Source organism: Sminthopsis crassicaudata, chromosome 5 (assembly GCF_048593235.1).
Source record: "Sminthopsis crassicaudata isolate SCR6 chromosome 5, ASM4859323v1, whole genome shotgun sequence".
Classification (NCBI taxonomy): Eukaryota; Metazoa; Chordata; class Mammalia; order Dasyuromorphia; family Dasyuridae; genus Sminthopsis; species Sminthopsis crassicaudata.
Genome location: NC_133621.1, coordinates 182,557,043 through 182,577,879, shown reverse-complemented (window position 1 = coordinate 182,577,879; position 20,837 = coordinate 182,557,043). Strand labels below are relative to the sequence as shown.

At 31.6% G+C, this 20,837-nt stretch overlaps 1 protein-coding gene across 1 annotated transcript in view; it reads left to right on the top strand.

Moving 5' to 3' along the window:
- MGST1 (microsomal glutathione S-transferase 1) overlaps window positions 1-16,441 on the top strand; it is a 33,516-nt gene extending 17,075 nt beyond the window's left edge. The window contains exons 3-4 of the mRNA XM_074268954.1: window positions 111-205; window positions 15,861-16,441. Coding sequence (XP_074125055.1) covers window positions 111-205; window positions 15,861-16,107 — 342 coding nt within the window. The 3' untranslated portion in view covers window positions 16,108-16,441. The remainder of the gene's footprint in view (window positions 1-110; window positions 206-15,860) is intronic.
- The last annotated feature ends 4,396 nt before the right edge of the window (window positions 16,442-20,837 follow it).

Here is a 20,837-nt window from a genome sequence, read left to right as displayed (position 1 = left end):
TCATCTCATGAGACAGGTGGTTTATTTTGTCTAGTGAATAAAATTCACATTTTAATTAAATATTTCTCCATGTTTGACATTGTATGTGTTTATGTGTGTGTTTGGAATAGGTTTATGCCAATCCAGAAGATGCCCTAGCCGCAGGTAAAGGGGAGAATGCTAAAAAGTTTCTTCGGACAGATGAAAGAGTTGAACGTGTACGCAGGTAAGTTAATATTTCTTTAAAATTGTTATTGTTGTAAAAAGGCTGAAATAGTAATGTGAATGCCAACAAGACTTTACATCCTAGAGGCTCTACATTACCTACTTTAAGGTTGTTAATTCAAAGTAGAAACTTGAAAGTCTCCATCCTAATTTTTCTCCTGTTTGTTCTCTCTCTCTTTTCACTCCTTCCTTCCTCACCATTGTTTTGTTTTTGTTTATCACCTCCCCTCATCTTCCCTATTTTCTGTTAATCCCTGCCCTCCCCTCCCCTCCTATATTTAATGTTCTCCCCTCTTATTTTACTGTCACCTGAAATAGATTTCTACTTTTAACATGGTATATTATGTATACATTCAACTTGAGTGTATTATTCCCCCTTTGAATTAGTACTGATGAGAATAAGATTCAAATGACCCCATCATCCACCATCCCATCTTCTTCTCCTCTGTAACAGGTCATTTGTTTCTCTTTGTGTGAAATAATTTACCCCTATTCTACCTTTCCCTTCTTTCCATACCCAATGTCCTCCTCTTTTTCATATCTTAATCACTTTTATGTCATTCCCTCAAATTCAGCTTATACTTGTACTCTCTGTCTAGGTATATTTTTTCTGGCTATACTATTAATTGTACAATTTTAAAGAATTATTAGTATCATCTTCCCATGTAAAGATGAGAACAGATCAGCTCTGTTGAATCCTTTATGTTTTCTCTTCTTTTGGATCATGAGATTGAAAATCAAAAATTTTGTTTAATTTTGGTCTTCTTATGAAAGCTTGAAATCCATTGAATGATTTTTTTCCTACCTTAATATATTATGCTTAATTTAGCTGGGTGATTCTTAGTTGCTTTGTCTTCTGGAATAATATGTTCCATGACCTCCAATCTTTTAATGTTGCAGCTGCTAAATCCTTTGTAATCCTGATTGTGACTTCCCCATATTTAAAATGTTTCTTTCTGGCCACTTTCTTGCTTTTTGCCTTGACCTGATAGTTCTAAAATTTGGCAATGTTCCTTGGAGTTTTCATTTTCAAATCATTTTCCCAAGGTGATTTTTATATTTTTTTTCATTGTCTATTTTGCCTTCTATTTCCAGGATATCAGGACAGTTTTCCTTTGTAATTCCTTGAAAGATGCCCAGGTTCCCCTTTTGATTATGGATTTCAAATAGTTCATTTATTCTGACATTGTCTCTCTTGGATTTATTTTCTAAGTCAATATTTTCCCCATTAAGTATTTTACACTTTCTTCTGCTTTTTCTTTCTTTTGAATTTGTGTGATTGAATAAAATCAATAGCTTCCATTTGTCCAATTCCACCTTTTACATAATTATTTTCCTCAGTTAGATATTGTTCCTTTTTATTTAGTCAATTGTATTTTTAAGTAGTTATTTTCTTCAGTGGATTTTTGTATCTTCTTTTCCATTTGGCCAATTCTACTTTTCAAGAAATTGTTTTCTTTTTTCAATAATTCTCTTGTATCACTCTCATCTGTTTTCCCAATTTTTATTCTACTTCTCTTCTATAATTTTTAATATCCTTTTTGAACTCTTCCATGAATTCTTTTTTGGGTTTGAGAACTCTTCCTATTTTTCTTTGGAATTTTTCCCATAAGTGTTTTGACATTATTATACTCTTCTGAGTTTGTGTCTTGATCTTCCCTGCCACCAATAACTTTCTATGATGAGTTTTTGTTGTTGTTGTTGTTGTTGTTGTTGTTTTTGCCCACTTATTTTAGCCACTTTCCTTTCATTTAAATTTGATTTTTGTTTCTGGAGTAAAAGGGATACTGATTCAGGTTTCTTGTGCCAAGGGCTGCAGTCCCTGGTTGTTTTCTTGGAGCTACACTGATGTTGCCTTGAGGCCCTTGGGGGATCTTCATGTCCCGTGCTATGCTTAAGGGGTAAGGTTAAGGATGACTGGAACTGCTGGTAGTTTATCTAGTACTAAGCTAGGCTCCTAATGGAGTATGATGTATAATGAGAACAGTGGGGTGTTTCTGCATGTCCCTAGGGCTACACTGAAGCATGGGGCACTCTGTACACTGGTGGTTATCTATTTTCCCAAGGCTAACCTGAAGCAAGTGGAGGTCTGCCTGCTGAAGGCTGACATTTTGCCTGGGGTTACACTGAACATGTGGCTTTTCTCAGGGTTCTAGTCTGTTTATTCCCCTGACTATACTGAGGCATATGACAGGTCCTGGTATTGGTGTTTTACCTGCTCTACTACACTGGGGCTCAGGATCTCCCACTGGTTTGCTGAGGTGGGAATTACTGTTGGATTGCTGAGCTACTTCCTATCCTAGACTGCATTCCCCTTTTACCAAAGTGAGATAAACTTTTCCTGATAATCTTCCAAATTTCTTTGGCTCAAAGAATGTTTCACTGTCTTTTTGCTGGTTCTGCTATTCCAGGATGTGTTCTGGGATATTATTTTATGGTTGTTTGGAAATATGTATTTATGAAAGAGTTAAAAACAATTTACTTCTTTCTATATTATCTGGGCTCCTGGAAATGTCTCACTTCCTATTCTTTAGGGGATATCAAAATCTATTTTTCCTCCTCTTACTTCTATTCCATGTTTTATTTCTTCTAATACATACCTATTTATGAAAGTGGCTGAGATATGTTCAGACTTTAAAGCTGTTGTTTTATTTATATATTTGAACTATTAAGATGTTTCACATGCATCAATATCATAAAAACACATTTAGTTTTGTAGGGAATAATTAAAATAGAAAATAGTGTATACATTTTTTCAAAAGATTGACTTGTGAGCCCTATCTATATGATCCCCTTTATTAGTCATAAATAGGCCACATTTGAAATTAAAATATTTAATAAAATGTCAATAAGTCGTAAAAAAATAATCTCCCTACATCTAAACCCTTTGTATATGTTATATCTTGTCAGTTTCCTTCTAAATTGTGGCACTCAGAAATTTAGCTAGTACTGCATGTAATACTACTACCTCCCTTTCAAAACCATATTTCCTTTAATTTTGCTTAGGACTATATTAACTCTTCTGGTTACCACATCCTATTGCTGACTCATTATAATTCACTGAAACCCTTAGGTCATAGAATCTCAGGTTTTAATAAGACCTAACCATCTAGTATAACTCATACTACCTGAACAAGAGTCCATTTTATTACAAGCTGTCATGCATTTTTGACCTCTAGAAAAGATGAACCATTTCAGCCAATAAATCCATGATGATGTGGATTTGTACCTCTTAGCCATGTATCACTTATACTATGACCTATCTTTTCCTTCTTGGATCAATAACAGATATTTCTACTCTTGCCTGGTATTTATAAATCTCTTTTTTATCCTTTCATGGACCTTAAAAATGTGCTTTATATTCAGAAGGTCCAATTCTATCTTTTCTTTTACTATTTTAAATTTTTGTGCATTTTAGATGCAAAATATTTTAAAAATTCAGTTGAACATCTGTAGGACCAAAATACATCTGCCCTTCTTATCATCTTTTCTCCTCTAAAGATTAATTTATGCACAAAATAAGGAGAAAGTTATTCTCCTAAAGATTTGTGTAGTTGCCTAATGAATCTACAACTTTCTCTCCAAACTGAAGTAATTGACACTGATGGTATTATAATAATTACATTATAAATATTATAAATGTTTTCACCATTGTCATTCTCCTCCCATGGGAATGTAAAGTCAAATATGTGTTCTTTCTAATAAAAAAGACAGGATTCCAGCTGATCACATAGTTGAGTGAATATTCAACACACATACAGTTGAATCAGTTGGCTTCCATATTAGTCAATTAGGTAACAAGTAAAGAGCCTTCTGGTTGTATGCATAATGACCTCTATCTGACAGTGAGAAATTTGCTTTTGGTATTGTAGAAATAAAGAGGATCTGGGTCTAACACAGATATAGACAAGAAACATGATGAGTATCTTGAAACAGATGTTAATAATGATATACTTATGTGGGCCACCAGTTGTTCCCCAAAGCTTGAAATGTTCTCCCTCTCTTTAAATAAACATCCATCTACTATTCATTCACTCAAGGAGCATTTATTGAGTGCCACCAATGGCACTTGGCATGTAAACTAATTGCGTTTACTACAGCAAAAAGAAAAGTAACACATTAGCAGTATGGAATTCTTAAGGGGCTGTTCCCAGCCCCCCTTTAACATTTGAATACCACCTATTTGTTCCATGTTTACCATTTTGGCCTCAGAGAACCCAGGAAGCCCATGAAAGGGTTAGTGACAAGATATTATGTCTTGTCTTTTACAAATTCTGTCAGAGAAATAGATATATCCTCTCCAATCCTTCTTCCACCATTTTTCTTTTGAAATTGTGTGTTTTGATTTCTGAAATGTAGAAATTCTAAGGAAGGCAGGTTACACAAAATCATTAAAAGCTGATTTAAAGGGGTTATGTATACATATGCATAACTCTTCCTCCACAGTCTCCCCAACACATACATACATATAAACATGAAATAGCTGGAAATTAGAACAGACAGGGCATTTGAACTTATACTATTACAAAATCCTGATTAGCTCATTCCTTTTGGAAAATGATTTTGGAAGGCATTTGTATAGTACTCTATTTCAAATTTAATTCTACTAAATTATGGAATCCACTTATTCATTCAACAAATATTTATTGGACACCAACAAAGTCCAAATGATTGTGTTAGTACTGAGGGGAATATAATAAGACACACAAACCAAAATCCTTACAATCTTGGAATTAAAAATCTAGTTAGAGGGAAAAACACATAGGAGACAGTTAAAATAATAATGTAAAACTTTACATAGTGAAGTATCAGGGGGAATGTTGAGATGTAGGACCAATTAGAGAAATGGTTTTGGTGGAGTTCAAGCTCAGTATAGGTCAAAAATGTCACATATCACTTATAAAACTTAACATTATTTGAAGGTGAATTAAGAAAAATGTAGTATTCAAAGTGAAGAAGATAAAAGTCCCATTCTTCCCTGCCCTAGTTTAAACACATTATCTTGAGTTTATGGTGTGTACAACATTTCAGGAGGAACATTAACTGAATTGGTGTGAGAGAAGGGTAACCTAGTCTGAAAGAATAATCAGAAAGGATAACCAGGATGAGGGGTCTAGAAACAATATCATACAATCTAAAATTGAAATGACTTGGAATATTTAATCAATATAAGAGAGAATGAAGGTAGACATAATAACTGAATGCAAATAACTGAAGAGTTGTTTGATAGAAGATTTAATAAATTTATTTTCATGAGATTCAGAGGACAAGATAGGAAGCAATAGATAGACAAGAGAAGAATGAAGTTTTCAGATAAAAAATTGAATTTAATAAATAATGTGTTCTTTGATTTTAGACATCTTAAAAAGAAGTCTAAATGATCATCTGTGAAGGATATTGCAGAGCATATTTATACTTCAGGTTGGAGTTTTGCTCAATGACCTTTGATTTGCTTCTAACTCTGAGTCTATGGTTTTATGATTTAATTAAAAATCAATAGTCAATATTTCTGCTTAAGATAGTGGTATGATAGGTTCTAGATAAGTCATATAAATTCCAGCAAAGACCTAGGCATCAAAGATAAGACAACCAGATAACAGAAATCCAAAACATAATAATAGGAAACAAAGACAGGGTCAGGTCATAGATTCCAGTACAAAGTTAGCCATTCAGTTCTCAGGCATCTAAAACACTATTTTTCAGAAGCTGAGATGGGGGATGGGGGATAGTGGGATTGGGGATAGTGGGTGTGTTAGGAAGTTCAAAGTATTTGGACAAGGAGTTTTTGTAGAAAGGGCAGCACTCCAACATGAAATATTTCAGGCGGTCCTAATGACTACAACACTGAACTCGGCCAATTTATAGGTCTTGAAACCCAATGGTCTGAACACAGATTACAAGAATTAGAAATCAGCAATAGGAGCCTAGGAAATTGAAATCTGAACAAAACAGGGACTTATTTCTTTACCTTCCCCTCTTCCAAAGGGATGGAAAATAGTAGTCTGTATCTCAGTCCCAAATCAGTAAATAAAGCTGGAAATATGACTAAATAAAAGATACTAAATATCATCAAGAAATAGTATGGTTTGGAAGATGTCAGAAATAAACCAAAGAACATAGAATCATAGATCTAGAGTTGGAAAGGATTTCAGTCCAATCATATAATTTTGCACATGGAAACTGTGGCTTGCATAAATTTCCACATGGAGAAAGTATCACTGCCTGTGTTTGAATGCAATGTATGGATGTTTTAAATAGTCAGATTTCAGACTTACATTTGGAAAAACTTTTTTAACAAGTAGAAATAGGCTGCCCAATGATGTACTAAGCTTTAGTTCACCAGATGTTTCAATTGGAGGTTGAAGACTCAAACATTGTAGAAAAGTGATATCAAACTCAAATAGAAATAGATTCCTACAGGCTGCATATTTACTTGGAAAACCAGAAATTAACATTATCTATATTGTATTTTATTTTGTTCGTTATTTTCCAATTACATTGTAATTTGGTTCAAGACACATTTTGGTTCCTCTGTTGAAGAGAAGGCTCCTATTTAAGAATGTTAGATTAGATTATTTACCCCCAATTGACAAATGGTCAAAGGATATGAGCAATTTTCAGATGATGAAATTAAAGTCATTTATAGTTATATGAAAAAAAATTGCTCTAAATCACTATTGATTAAAAAAAGGCAAATTAAAATTACTCTCAGGTACCACCTCACACCTCTCAGATTAGCTAAAATGATAGGAAAAGATAATGCTAAATGTTGGAGAGGATGTGGGAAAACTGGGACACTAATGAATTGTGAAATGATCTAACCATTCTGGAAAGCAATTTGGAACTATGCCCAAAGGGCTATAAAACTGTGCATCCCTTTGACTCAGATGTGCCAGTACTGGATCTGTATCCCAAAGAAATCTTAAAGGAGGGAAAAGGAGCCACATGTGCAAAAAAAAAATTAGCAGCTCTTTTTATGGTAGCAAAAAGCTGGAAAACTAGCAGATGCCCATCAATTTTGGGAATGGCTGAACAAGTTGTGGTATATGAAGGTAATGGAATATTATTGTTCTATAAAAATGATGAACAAGCTGATTTTAGAATAGTTACATCAACTGTAAATGCGGAGTAAAATAAGCAGAACCAGGAATACATTGTACACAATAACAGCAAGAATGTGCAATGCTCAACTATTGAAAGACTTGGTTCTTCTCAGTGATTCAGATATACAAAGCAAACCCAAAAAACTTTGGACAGAAATGCCATGCTATGATTTTTCTTTCCCAACATGATTCATAAAGTAATGTGTATTAAAAAATAAAATTTACCAGGAAAAAAAGATTAAATTACTTCTCAATTTTTTTCCAATTTTGATTGTGTAAAATCAATCCTTGAGTTGGACATTCAAGAGTAAAATGAAAAGTAAAAAGTCTTTCAAATATTTTGGATAAATAAAGGGAAAGGCAAATGGTATTCTAGGTAAATAGAATTACCCAAGACTTGTAGTCAGTAATGATAATGACCATTTGTGGGATAATAACTAGGTTCTATTGGCTGAAATAGACAAAACAGTTGACATAAGTTTCAGATGGGGCAAGAATGCCTAGAAGGTAAGAGAGGAATATGAATTTTCTCCAATAGGTATTGAATTTTCGTCAAAGGTCTTTGTGGAGGTGAATGAGAAAAGAAAGATTTTTCCAGGAAGAATGTAGAGATTACCTGAAAACAATATGATATGGAGAATACTGGACAGTTTGGGAGAAACGCATACCTAAATTCACACAATACATACTAATTGTGTGACTAAGGATATGTACTTCATCTCTTATTTTCCTGAGCAATTAAGATTATAAATTATAGGAAAATTATTACCCTTTATTGGTGGGGGGAAGTTACTCCATATTAGTCTTTCTTCCAAAATAGATGAATAAGTAGATAAATGGAGATTAACCTCAGAGGAATATAAATGATAGTTTTGAGATTAGGATTAGTAGAAGTCCATGAAATTAGGAATTTGTTATAATAGGTAATAAATGTCTGGGTTATGGTCAGAGTAGTAGGAATAAAAAGGAATAGAGGTCCATGAATGACATTATAAAAGATTAATTAATACAATATGGTAATAGAATAGACATAAGAGTTGAAGAGAAAGAAAGAATCAAACATAAGCCTGAGATTTTGAGGACTAAAATAATACTATTATTGATAGAAATAAGAGAGCTTATATCAGAAGCAAGTTTTTCAGGGAAGATGGTGTGCTCTTCCCCCTCCACCTCAAGGTTCCTTTTGTACTTCAACAAGCAGTTCTTTGTTGGTCAAAATCAGGCCCAGATACAACTTCCACTTGCCAATTCTATTTTTCAAGGATAAATATTTTTCATTAAAAGAATTCATAAAATCATCAATGATTCTATCTCTAGCACAAATACAAACAGAGAGACAGAGACAAAAAAAAATGGAGGCAGACATTTAGACTGGATAGTTGGAGTATTTATTCAGGATAGCATCATGCATTCATGTGTATTTTGTGGTCTATTTTCCCAAGCACTTGTCAGAAATTTTCTTTTGGGCCTCTACTCCTTTCTAATCAGTATAATCAATTGAATGTGATTCTATAATTATTAGCAATTATTAGTGATATATTCCTATCTAGTAATATAAATTTAGTCAGTACAAGAATAAACATGTACTAATTCACATTTTATAAAAATTATGTAGGGATAATTAGATAAGTTAGGTTCTTATAGTAAGACTGAAATTATAATCTACTTTCTACCACTTGTTTGGCAGTCATGAAATTCATTTTCCTGATCACAAAAATCTGATGACCAAATCCAACACAGATTGGATAACTTAGTATGATAGGAAAGGTTCCCAACTTATTTCGTACTCCCAGCCTATCCTCTCTGGCGAAAATGATAATAAGGTGATCATCTTTGTCCACTTAATCAGTAAAGATACGTTTTGTGCTTTGTCCACTCATAACCCACCTGTTGATACTTCCTTTTTGACCTAATATGCCATTTTTGATTCTCAGGAGCAAGAACTATCAACCAGTGAGATTTTGCAATTTTTATTTTGCCTTTCCTGAGTGCATGGACATCAAGATCTGTAAAAGCAAAGCCCCAAAGAAAGGTTTTTTTTTTTCAGATTATGAGGAAGATCAGAAGTCTACTCCATTAGAGGAAATCAAAGACTTTAATAAAGTACTATCAGTGTACAACTCTGTATTAGTGATTTTTTTTTTGCACATAGGACAGTTTTTGGACTCTTCACCTTCATTTAATTACAGGTATCTAGGTGATCCATGTGTAATGAAACTACAATAATATTATTTTTTTTTTTACTAATACTGAGGCTCACCAAAATACTCTCCATCTCTCCATCTTGTTTCTACATTAAATTTTCTAGACTTTTTCTCATGAATATCTTTTCTTAAAATGCAACTCTATTCCACTCTGCCTCCTTTTGCCAAGATCTCATAAGTTCTATCCTATCAAGTCTCTATAATAACTATAAAGTTACAAGTTTCTTCCTTAGATTTATATCAACTCCTATATTCTGTCTCATAGTGACTTACTTCATCACTTCACATGGGTTTAATTATCAGTTTTATGCCTCCTCAGCTGTTATCTGACCTTCATCCTATATTCTCAACTGCATTTTGGGTATTTCAAAATTTATGTTCCATGGACACCTCAAACTCAACATTTCCCAAACAGAACTCATTATATTTTCCTCAAAGCCCATCCCTCTTCTAAAGTTTTGTTTTGTTTTGTTTTTCCTGTTAAACATGCTCCCCTTCTCCAGTCTCCTACTTTTGCCACCTTGGCATTATCCTTGATTCTTTACTCTCTCTCATCTTTTATAGCTTGAGAGTTGCCTCTTCCTCCTCTTCCCACACCTCTGCCACTACTGTCTCCATAATAGTTTTGCATCTTACCCTTTCTCTCTTCTTGAATGGCCACTTCAGTTCATCACTTTTCAGATGAACTTAAAATTGCTGATTTATCACAATGGCCTTTTATTCTCTCTACATAGTCTCTCTCCTCTGTAATTTGCCATATAGTGAAAAGTGATATTAGCATAGTTTACATTTAATATCTTTTTGCCCCAGTCCCCTCAATGGCTCCCTCTATCTTCTAGGATAAAATATAAACTTCTATGTCAGGAATTTAAAGCTGTTTACAAGAAAGATATAATCTACCTTTTCAACTTCATATATTTTGTCCCTTTCTACATTCTATGGTCTAGTTAAACTATCCTTTTTAAGGGCTATTCCTTACATGTAATATTTATTTCCTGTCCCTATGACTTTTCACTGGCTATTTCTTATTCCAAGAATACGTCCCCTCTTCACCTCTACCTCTTAGATTTATTTTATCTACTTCAAACACAAGTATATAATCTACACGAAAATTTTCATGACCTCCTTGCCCCTGATTCATAGTACTCACTTTCCCACAAAGTATCTTGTATTTATTTTGTATATGATCTATATATATTTACTTTTACACTTATCCTATCCCCAGATAGGATGTAAAGTCCTTGAAAGCAGACTATTTCTTCTCATCTTTGTATTCTCTGGCATTGTAAACTTAATACAAGATTGTTGATTGTAAAAGTTCTATATTCATTTGTATAGGACACCAGATGATATCAGCTTCATTTTTTATTCTCTTCTTTGATATTTTTTCTCATTAATATTGATCCCTTTTCTTGCCATTTTTTCTTTTATTATTTGTTATGGTATTTATACTCATGAGGGTTATCAGAATTATGTGGGTAGTTCTCTTCTTCCTTTTCAGTTTATAATTCTTTTTTGTTATTTTCACAGGATAATATTTTCTTAATAATCATTGAGAGATCATTGTTCTTATATTTTAAGCCATGGTCATCCAGATCATACCCCTAGATATTATCTTCTTAGCCAGTTGTTCCCTTCATAAATCTGCCATTCTCTGTCCTGATATTTAATTGAAATAATAATAAAAACATCCACTGTGCCCTAAGATCTTTTTTTGTTTTGTTTTTACTAAGATATTATAATCCTTAATAATGCTTTCTAGTTTCTTATTTTTGACATGAATCACAAAGATTAGTGATTGTAGAATTGGACTTTTCTCTGGAGGCTTTCAGACATACCATAGAAACATGACCTAAGAATACAATATCTTTGTGTTGTTTGTCTTGTGTATACTTCCCAGCAAGGAATAAACAATAACCACTATTCTTTTATTCTTCTGACTATTATTGTTCGAATTCTTACTTTATAATACTTATGGATTGATGTTAGCATTTCTTGGGACAAAATAAATTACTTCCTCCAAATATCATATAGTTTTCTCTTTTATAGGAAGTGTCCTAAACTTACATTATATCTGAAATATTCATTCTTTTACAATTTCTTCTATTACATTTCTCCCCAATATTTAAATTTCCTATCACAAGTAATATTTTTCCTTTTTTAAACTCTACTTCTTTTGCCTCCTCCTTGATGATTCTTTTCCATGCTTTCAAAAAATAATTTTTTCTCTCTTAAAAATTTGAAAATATAAAAATGATTCTTCCTGATACTTTTCTCTAGAATTTAGAACAACTTGATTATTATGTAACATTACTGTAACAGATTCTTTCAAAGGCAAAATCTTTGCTTTCCATAATTACATAAATATAAATTATTTTCTTTTTAAAATATTTTTATTTATTTCATTAGATATTTCCCAATTACATGAAAAAATTAACATTCATTAAAAATGAATTTCAAATTCTCTCCCTTTCTGTCCCCCTGGAGAAAACAATTTGATGTCAATTAGACAATAAAGTCATACAAATCATATTCCCATATTATCCATGTTGTATAAGAAAAATAGGTGAAAAGATATAATTTTTAAGTTTAAAAAGTATGCCTTAATTTCCCTTCAGAATTTATCCATTCTCATTCTGGAGCTGTATGGTTTTTTGTTTTTATTTTTTTCATATATATCCTGTGGAATTGTCTTAGGTTATTGTCTTAATCAGAGTAGCTAAGTCTTTCACATCCTTACAATACTGCTATTACTGTGTACAATGTTGTTCTGGTTCTACTCCCTTCACTCTTCATAAGTTTATATAAGCCTAACCATACTGCTCATCCTTTTTTATTGAGTAATAGTGCTCCATCACAATTATGTGCAATAGTTTGGTTATTCATTTTGCCATTGATGATCATCCCTTTGATTTCCAATTTTTCTTTATCATGGAAAGAGCTGCTATAAATAGTCTTGCTCAAGTAGATTCTTTTCAATTTTCTTTGTTATCTTTGGGATACAGACCTAGTAGTGGCATTTCTGGGTCAAAGAATATGCACAGTTTTATAGCATTTGGGGAATAGTTCCAAATTGTTTTCTAGAATGGTTATATTAGTTCTACCAACAGTAAGTCAGTGTCCCACTTTTTCAATCCTCTCCAATATTGTAATTTTCCCTTTTTGCTGTATTAGCCAATCTGATAAGTGTGAGATGGCAGCTTAAAATTGTTTTATTTTGCATTTCTCTAGTCATTGGTGATTTGGCACATTTTTCCCCCATCTGACTATTGATAGCTTTGAGTTCTTCTGGAAACTGCCTGGTCATGTCTTTTGAATATTTATGAATTGGGAAATGACTCATAGAACTCTAAATTTTACTCAGTTCCTCATATATTTAAGACATGCTACTTTTCACAGAGAAATTTGCTTTAAAATTGTTTTGATACTTTCTGGTTTTATGTCGAATTTTTACTACATTAGCTTTTTTGTGTGAAAAATTTTTATAATTTAATTTTTTTTTCATTTTGCTTACTATGAATCTCTCATAACTTTTATATAATAGAAATAAACTCTTCTCTTATACATAGACTTGATAGATACAATTTCCCAAGCTTCCTTAATTTACTCATATCTAAATAATTTATCCTTTTTAATCCATTTTGATACACAGAGTTGTTTCTGACTTGTTGGTTTTTGTCTTGTTGCTGCCAAAATATTTTCTGTTTCCCAGCAATTTTTTTTTTGTCAAATGGTGAGTCTACCTTAAAACCTTGGTTCTTTGAGTTTATCAAATACTAGATTACTATTTTGATTTACTACTCTGTATTGTTTATCAAATCTTTTCTACCAATCTACTATTCTATTTCTTAGCCAGTACCAAAGTGTTTCGATAATTGAAACTGTAATATAGGTTGAAATCTGGGAATTGTTAGACTGCCTTCATTCACATTTCTTTCATTGATCCCATTGGTATTCTTGACTTTTTGTTCTTTCAGAAGAATTTAAAAAACAATTTTAGCTCATCCAATGTACTTAGACTGTTTTGTTGGTATATAATACGGCAAAATAATTCCTGTAAATTTCTTTAATTTCATTTTAGTAATGCATTCACTCTTCATTATTAATACTGGTACTTTGGTTTTCTTTTAAAAATGAAATTAACAAATAGTTTTTTCTATTTTTTTTCATAAAACCAGCTTCTACTTTTCTTTTTTTCTTTTTTTATAGGGACCCTCTCTTTTTTCTCTATCCAGTTTTTTTTTTTTTTAACATTATCCCGGTATAATCACACAGTCTCTGTCCATATCGAATCCTTTTAACTTCCCTAATAATAAATTTCTTAGAAGTTAACATATCATCTTTCTATAGAGAAATATAATTAATTTAACCTTATTGAATCCCTTAGTATATTTCTTTTTATCTTTACTTTTTATGCTTCTCTTGAATCTTGTATCTAAAGTCATATTTTCTGTTCAGCTCTGATCTTTTTATCAGTAATGCTTGAAAGCCTTTTATTTCATTTAATATCCATTTTTTCTCTTGAAAGATTATACTCAGTTTTGCTGGATTAGAATCTGAGCTCTTTTGCCTTCAAGAATATCATATTTTAAAACTCCCTCCCATCCTCCCATTCCTTTAACATAGTAATTGCTAAACCATGTATAATCTTGACTATAGCTTCATGATATCTGAATAACTTTTTTTCCCTAGATGTTTCTGTTTAAAACTTTTTTTTTGCTTGGGAGTTCTGGACTTTTGCTCAAAAATTCTTGGGAATGTTCATATTGGAATTTCTTTGGAATTTCTTTCAGGTGGTGATCTCTGGTCTCTTTCAACTTTTTTTACCTTCATATTATTAGATATTTGGGACAGCTTCACTCAATGTTTCTTGAAATATGTTTTGGATGTTTCTTTGATTTCATGAATAACTTAGCAAATATATTCATAGACTCATAGACATTTCCAAGTGGAAAATTTTGGGACAATTTTATCAAGATACCTAAGTTAAGGAAATGGATATAGTGGGGTTAAGTTATGTGCCCAAGGTTATTTAGGCAGTGAGTAATAAATCCAAGATTAATTCATGTCTTCTTCCTTCAGATTAAATGATCTTTCCACTATTCTATGCTAAAATTTATATTTACAAACAGTAATCACATCACACAAATCCCCACCCTGAATCATCTTTTACCAATAATATTGAATTGTTTGAATCTCTTCAATACCAACTAATATTCACCTGGATTCTCTATGGCTTATTAATGATTCCCCACCTCCAAAAGAATAGTACTTGAACTATTGGGATTCTATCACCTCCTACCCCCAATCTATGTGTTAGTAAAGAAGATTTTATCCTTTTTGTTTTTTATAAAACAGTTTATTGATTTCTAATAGAAAGGACCCCAGGGACCATTTAAGCTAAATTCCTTCTTCCAAAGATAAGGACACTGAGATTCAAGGAGCTTGAAAACTTAAGTGATTTGTTCAAAGTAACCAGAGTGATAACCTTCAGAGATAGTATTTGAATCCAGGTTTTCTGCATCGAATTTGTTCCATTTTCATTATTCTATATTAACTCTTCAAATAGTGCATGGAGTGAGAAGGAGAGGGTTGCCAATTTTTTAGCTTGATAACTCCAAAAGGCATCTTTAATTCTTACAAATGCTGCAGCTAGACCTAGCTAGTCAGTTTGAAAAGGTCTTAATACATGCATATATGTTTTTATTTGCTGAGGCAATTGGGGTTAAGTGACTTGCCCAGGGTCACATAGCTAGGAAATGTTAAGTGTCTGAGGTTAGATTTGAAATCAGTCTTCCTGACTTCAGGGCTGGTGCTCTATCCACTGTGCCACCCAGCTGCCCTGTTCTCTCTATACATGTTCTATTACTTGAACTTTCTTGATATGGCTGTAAACTTCTGGTTAGAGATGTTGAATCACCCCACAACCATTTAATAAACTTATAATGAGATTATCTGCTGATAATAGAAAAAAATTGAAAATGTATCACTAAGGACAGAATTTCGAAGATGATAGTATCTTTTCTCCTTACTTTGGAGAAAAAAAATTAAATAATATTTTATATTGTTATTTTATATCTCTTTAAAATATTATATTGCTATGCATTAATGCATGATTTATATTTTGTGATTAATAAGGAAAACCAAAATTAATGATATCATAATGAGTCATATGAATAAGGATTCAATGAAATGTGAAAATAACCTTGTTTGAAATGTATAGATCCTATAAGAACAATAAAGACTGTTTTGGATCTAGAAGGATGAGTTGTTTTATTTTCTACTTGCTATCTTTCCCTTTCCCTCAATTGCTGTCTTTAAAAGATTTATTCGTTTTTTCTCTCCATAGAGCACACCTGAATGATCTTGAAAATATCATCCCATTCTTTTGTATTGGCCTGCTATATTCCCTGAGTAATCCAGACTTTTCCACCGCTGTATGGCATTTCAGACTCTTTGTTGCAGCTAGAATCTTCCACTCAATCGCTTATTTGACACCTCTTCCACAGCCAAATCGTGGGTTGAGTTGGATGATTGGATATGGAGTTACTTTTTCAATGGCATACAGATTGTTGAAGAACAAATTATACTTGTAACAGACAACATCATTTTTTTTTTTCATGTTAGCTTTTTGCTAAGAAATTTTTTTTCTCCTTAATTTTAAATGAATCATTTTTCCTTTGGGGTTAAAGGCAATGGTGGAGGAGAGAATTATTTTGAATGCTACCATCAATGGAATCTTTGATTTCAAATTATCATTTTAGTGCAGATTTTCCATAATGGCTTTCATTTTTTACTCTTTTGTTTTATTATTAGATTAATGAGTTTAAAACATTGCATATTATGTAACTTTTACATACACAATGATATTGATTTGAGTTACATAGCTATTAAAACCAAAGTATGCCAATAAAGAACTAAAACACTGGAGTAACTTTTTTTTTAATTCTATGGTAGTAAAAACAAAATACAATACCATTTAAAAAGCATTCAAATGAAAATTCCCAGGAATAATCTAACTGAAATGTTGAGCTTCCATATCAAACAAAGAAATAAGTTAAAGAGCCTTCCCCCAAAAAAGTATCAAAGAACCACAATAAGGATTATATAAAACCTAATAATAAGCAAAATAATTGAGGGAAAACCCTTAAATATAAGTTTTTAAAAAGAGGTTACAACCTAGAATAACCTGTGTTGCAAAATATTAAAAATAATCATGAAAGGGAAAATGGACTTTTAATTAAATAGCTTCCTAATGAAAAAGCCATAACTAAGGAAATTTTTTGAAATGCAAATACACAAGAGAAACATATTAAGATACATACTTTTATTCATTTAGAAGACATTAAATGATGATGAATAGTTTACATTCTAATGGTGGGGGGAATATATTGTCTTAGACTCTTAATGCCTTCCAGAATCACAAAGCTAAATAAGAAAGGTAGAGATCCTGAGGGGGTTGGGGATGGTTTTCTTCTATTTTGATGAATTTAAAAAGGAAATGAAAGAAACAAAGGAATATGCCAAAGAAGAAAGAAGGAAGAATATGAGTATGCACAAAATGGGGAATGGTATCCTATAACCCTCACTTCCACATATATAAAAAGAAAGAAAGGTCAAATACTAACAGACTAACTCATTTATTCATTTACTCACTCACAAATATACACACAAATAGAAACTTTCACTCTCACATACGAAAATCATGGTGTAGAAGGAAGGACAAAATAGAAACTCTTTTGCTTCTGCTACTTCCCTTTCTAACACTGAAAAGTGCAGTGTAAAGGGTTGAGAAGAAAAGAAAGAAAGAAGGAAAAAAGAAAGGGGAAAAATCTATGAGGGTGGGCAATAGAAAGAGAAGAAGAGAAATAGATCACTCCACCAGAATCTTCAGATTAAACAGGTTACTTCACCTCTCTATAACAAAGAGAAAAAGAGATAAAGAAATGAAAAAGTACAAGAGGGAAATGCACAACTATCGGTTATTACCATGCATATAAATGTGATTAAACTAACCACAAAATATAAGAGGTAAATAATGGATTAACGGAATTTAATAATGTTTTGTTTTTTTTTGTTTTTTACAAAACAATAAAACAAAGGTTTACATAGTAAAACATCTAGAAGAAAATCTATAATGTTTCTTATAGAATAAAATCATTAACAATCATTTCAGATAAAATGAAAGGAAAAAGTGACCAACTACAAAGAGATACATAAGGAAAATGAATTATGTTTAAAGATGACATAAATAATCAGCCAATATCAATATTTTCTAAATATAAATGGATACATATGCACATTTATATGTATATATGTATATCTAAATATTTAAAGGAGAAGTTGATCAAACTCAATGGAGAAATAGTAAAACTTTCCTATTATGGGGAAACAAATTCTCTTTTGTTGTAAATAAATCTAATAAATATAAACAAGAAAAAAAAGCATGAGATCTAAATAAAATTTTGGGAATGGTTTTGATAGAATTTTAGTAATTACTTAATGGAACAGAAAAATGCTTCCATAATTCTCAATTATATCTGGTACCTTTACAAAGTGGTCTGCATATTGAATGTCAGAAGTCACCAAAAATTCAGAAATGTTTCTAGAAATGTTTTTATTGATTGCAATGCAACAAAAATCCAACAATTAACCTTAGAATGAATGATTCAAGTAGATTTAAGACTAATTTAATCCTAAGTAGATAAAATAGAAAATTAAAGGAATGATAAAATTTTTATCAAAGATATTGATAGCAAAACAATGGAGCAAAAGTGATATTTAAGAAAAAAAATAATAGAGTAAGCATGCAATTAAAAAAGTATATATAACATACTTTTGAAAAGTATACCTCAAAAATCCCCAACAAAACCCCAAAGTAGAAATTCTACTTTGATAAAAGAAAAAATAATAAATACTTAGGAAAACAAATCAAACATATATTGAATCAATAAAATTAGAAGGAAGATTTAAAAAATAAACAAATATACAAACCATTAAGAAACCAACAAATCTGGTAATAAATTGAATCAATAAATGTTTACAAAAATATAAAACAGAGTATTAAAAAAACAATTTCAGAAAAAGAAATTGCACAAGTTATAAATGATCTTCCCTCCCCATAATACCTCAAACTATATGATTTTACAAGTAAATTCTATTGATCATTAAAAGAACAATTAATTCCAATATACCATAAACTATTTGCAAAAATAAAAGAATAACTTTTGAAACTCTATGAGACAAACACAAGGATATCAAAAGAGAAATGACCTTAAAAGAAAACAATAAACTAATATTCCTAATTAGCACTGAAGTACAATATTAAATTCAATTTTAGCATAGGCTATAGTAATATATTAAAGAGATGACCAGGTTGGGTTTATAGCAAAAATATTCAAATTAAGGAAAATTATAAACATCATAAATGATATTAATAGCACAAAAATTATACCAACAGATGCTGAACAAATCCAACATTCACCTATAAATAAAGCTAGAAAGCATAGGAATTAGTGGACCTTTCATTATTATTATAAGTAGTATTTATCTAAAGCTTTGAGCCAATGTTATTGTAATACTATTTTAGTATGATCAGGTCAAAGCAAAGGATATTCATTATCATAACTTCTATTTAATATAATTCTAGAAATGCCATTTATAGTAATAAAAATTGAGGGAACAAATGGTCAAAGAGAAATCAAAACTATTAATTTTGTGGATGATTTTAATATATTCTTTTTAAAAATAATAGCTTTTTATTTTCAAAATATGTGCAAAGATAATTTTCAACATTCTCACTTGCAAAACCTTGTGTCCCAAATTTTTTCTCCCTCCTTTACCCCACTCTTTCCCTTAGACAGCAAGGAATCCAATATATGTTAAACATAATTCTTCTATACATATTTCTACAATTATCATGCTGCACAAGAAAAATCAGATTTAAAAGGATAAAAAAACGAGAGAGAAAACAAAAAGCAAGAAAACAGCAACAAAAAGATGAAAATACTATGTTGTAATTCATATTCAGTCCCCATAGTCCTCCTTCTGGAGACAGATGGGTCTCTCCATCCCAAGTAGATTGGAATTGTCCTGAATTACCTCATTATTGAAGAGAACAACATCAATCAGAATTGATTGTGGCCTAATTTTGTTGTTACTGTGTACAATGTTCTCTTCATTCTACTCTTTTCACTTAGCATCAACAAATCTCTTCAGGCTTTTCTGAAATCATCCTGCTGATCATTTCTTATAGAACAGCAATATTCCATAACATTCATATACTTGGCTTATTCAGCCATTCTCCAACTAATGAGCATCCATTAAATTTCCAGTTTTTGCTACTACAAAAAGAACTGCTACAAATATTTTTGCACATATGAGTCCTTTTTCCTTTTCTATGATCTCTTTGGGATACAGGCCCAATAGAGTCACTGCTGGATCAAAGGGTATGCACAGTTTGATTACCCCTTGGGAATAGTTCCATATTGTTCTCCAGAATAATTGGATCAGTTCACAAATCTACCAAGAAGGTATTAGTATTCCAGTTTTCCTACATCCCCTCCAACATTTATCATTATCTTTTCCTATAATCTTAGGCAATCTGAGAAGTGTGTAGTAGTACCTCAGAGTTATCTTAATTGTATTTCTCTGATCAGTAGTGATTTAGAGCATTTTTTATATGACTAGAAATGGTTTTAATTCCTTCATCTGAAAATTGTCTGTTTCTATCCTTTGACCATTTATGAATTGGAGAATGGCTTGTAATCTTATAAATTTAAGTCAATTCTCTATATGTTTTAGAAATGAGGCCTTTACTGAATAAATTGTGGTATATGAATATTATGGAATATTATTGTTTAAGAAATGACCAGCAGGATGATTTCAGAGAGTCTTGGGGAGAGACTTACATGAACTGATCCTAAGTGAAATGAGCAGAACCAGGAGATCATTATACACTTCAACAACAATACTATGTGAGGATTTATTCTGATGGAAGTGGATATATATATCTTCAACAATGAGATGATCCAAATCAGTTCCAATTGAGCAGTAATGAACTGAACCAGCTACATCCAGCGAAAGAATTCTGGGAAATGATTATGAACCAATACATGGAATTCCTAGTCCCTCTGTTTTTGAGCGCCTGCATTTTTTATTTCCTTCACAGGCTAATTGTACACTATTTCAAAGTCCGATTCTTTTTGTACAGCAAAACAACTGTTTGGACATGTATACATATATTGTATTTAATTTATACTTTAACATATTTAAGATGTATTGCCATCTGGGGGGGGGGGAGGAGGGGAAAAATTAGAACAAAAGG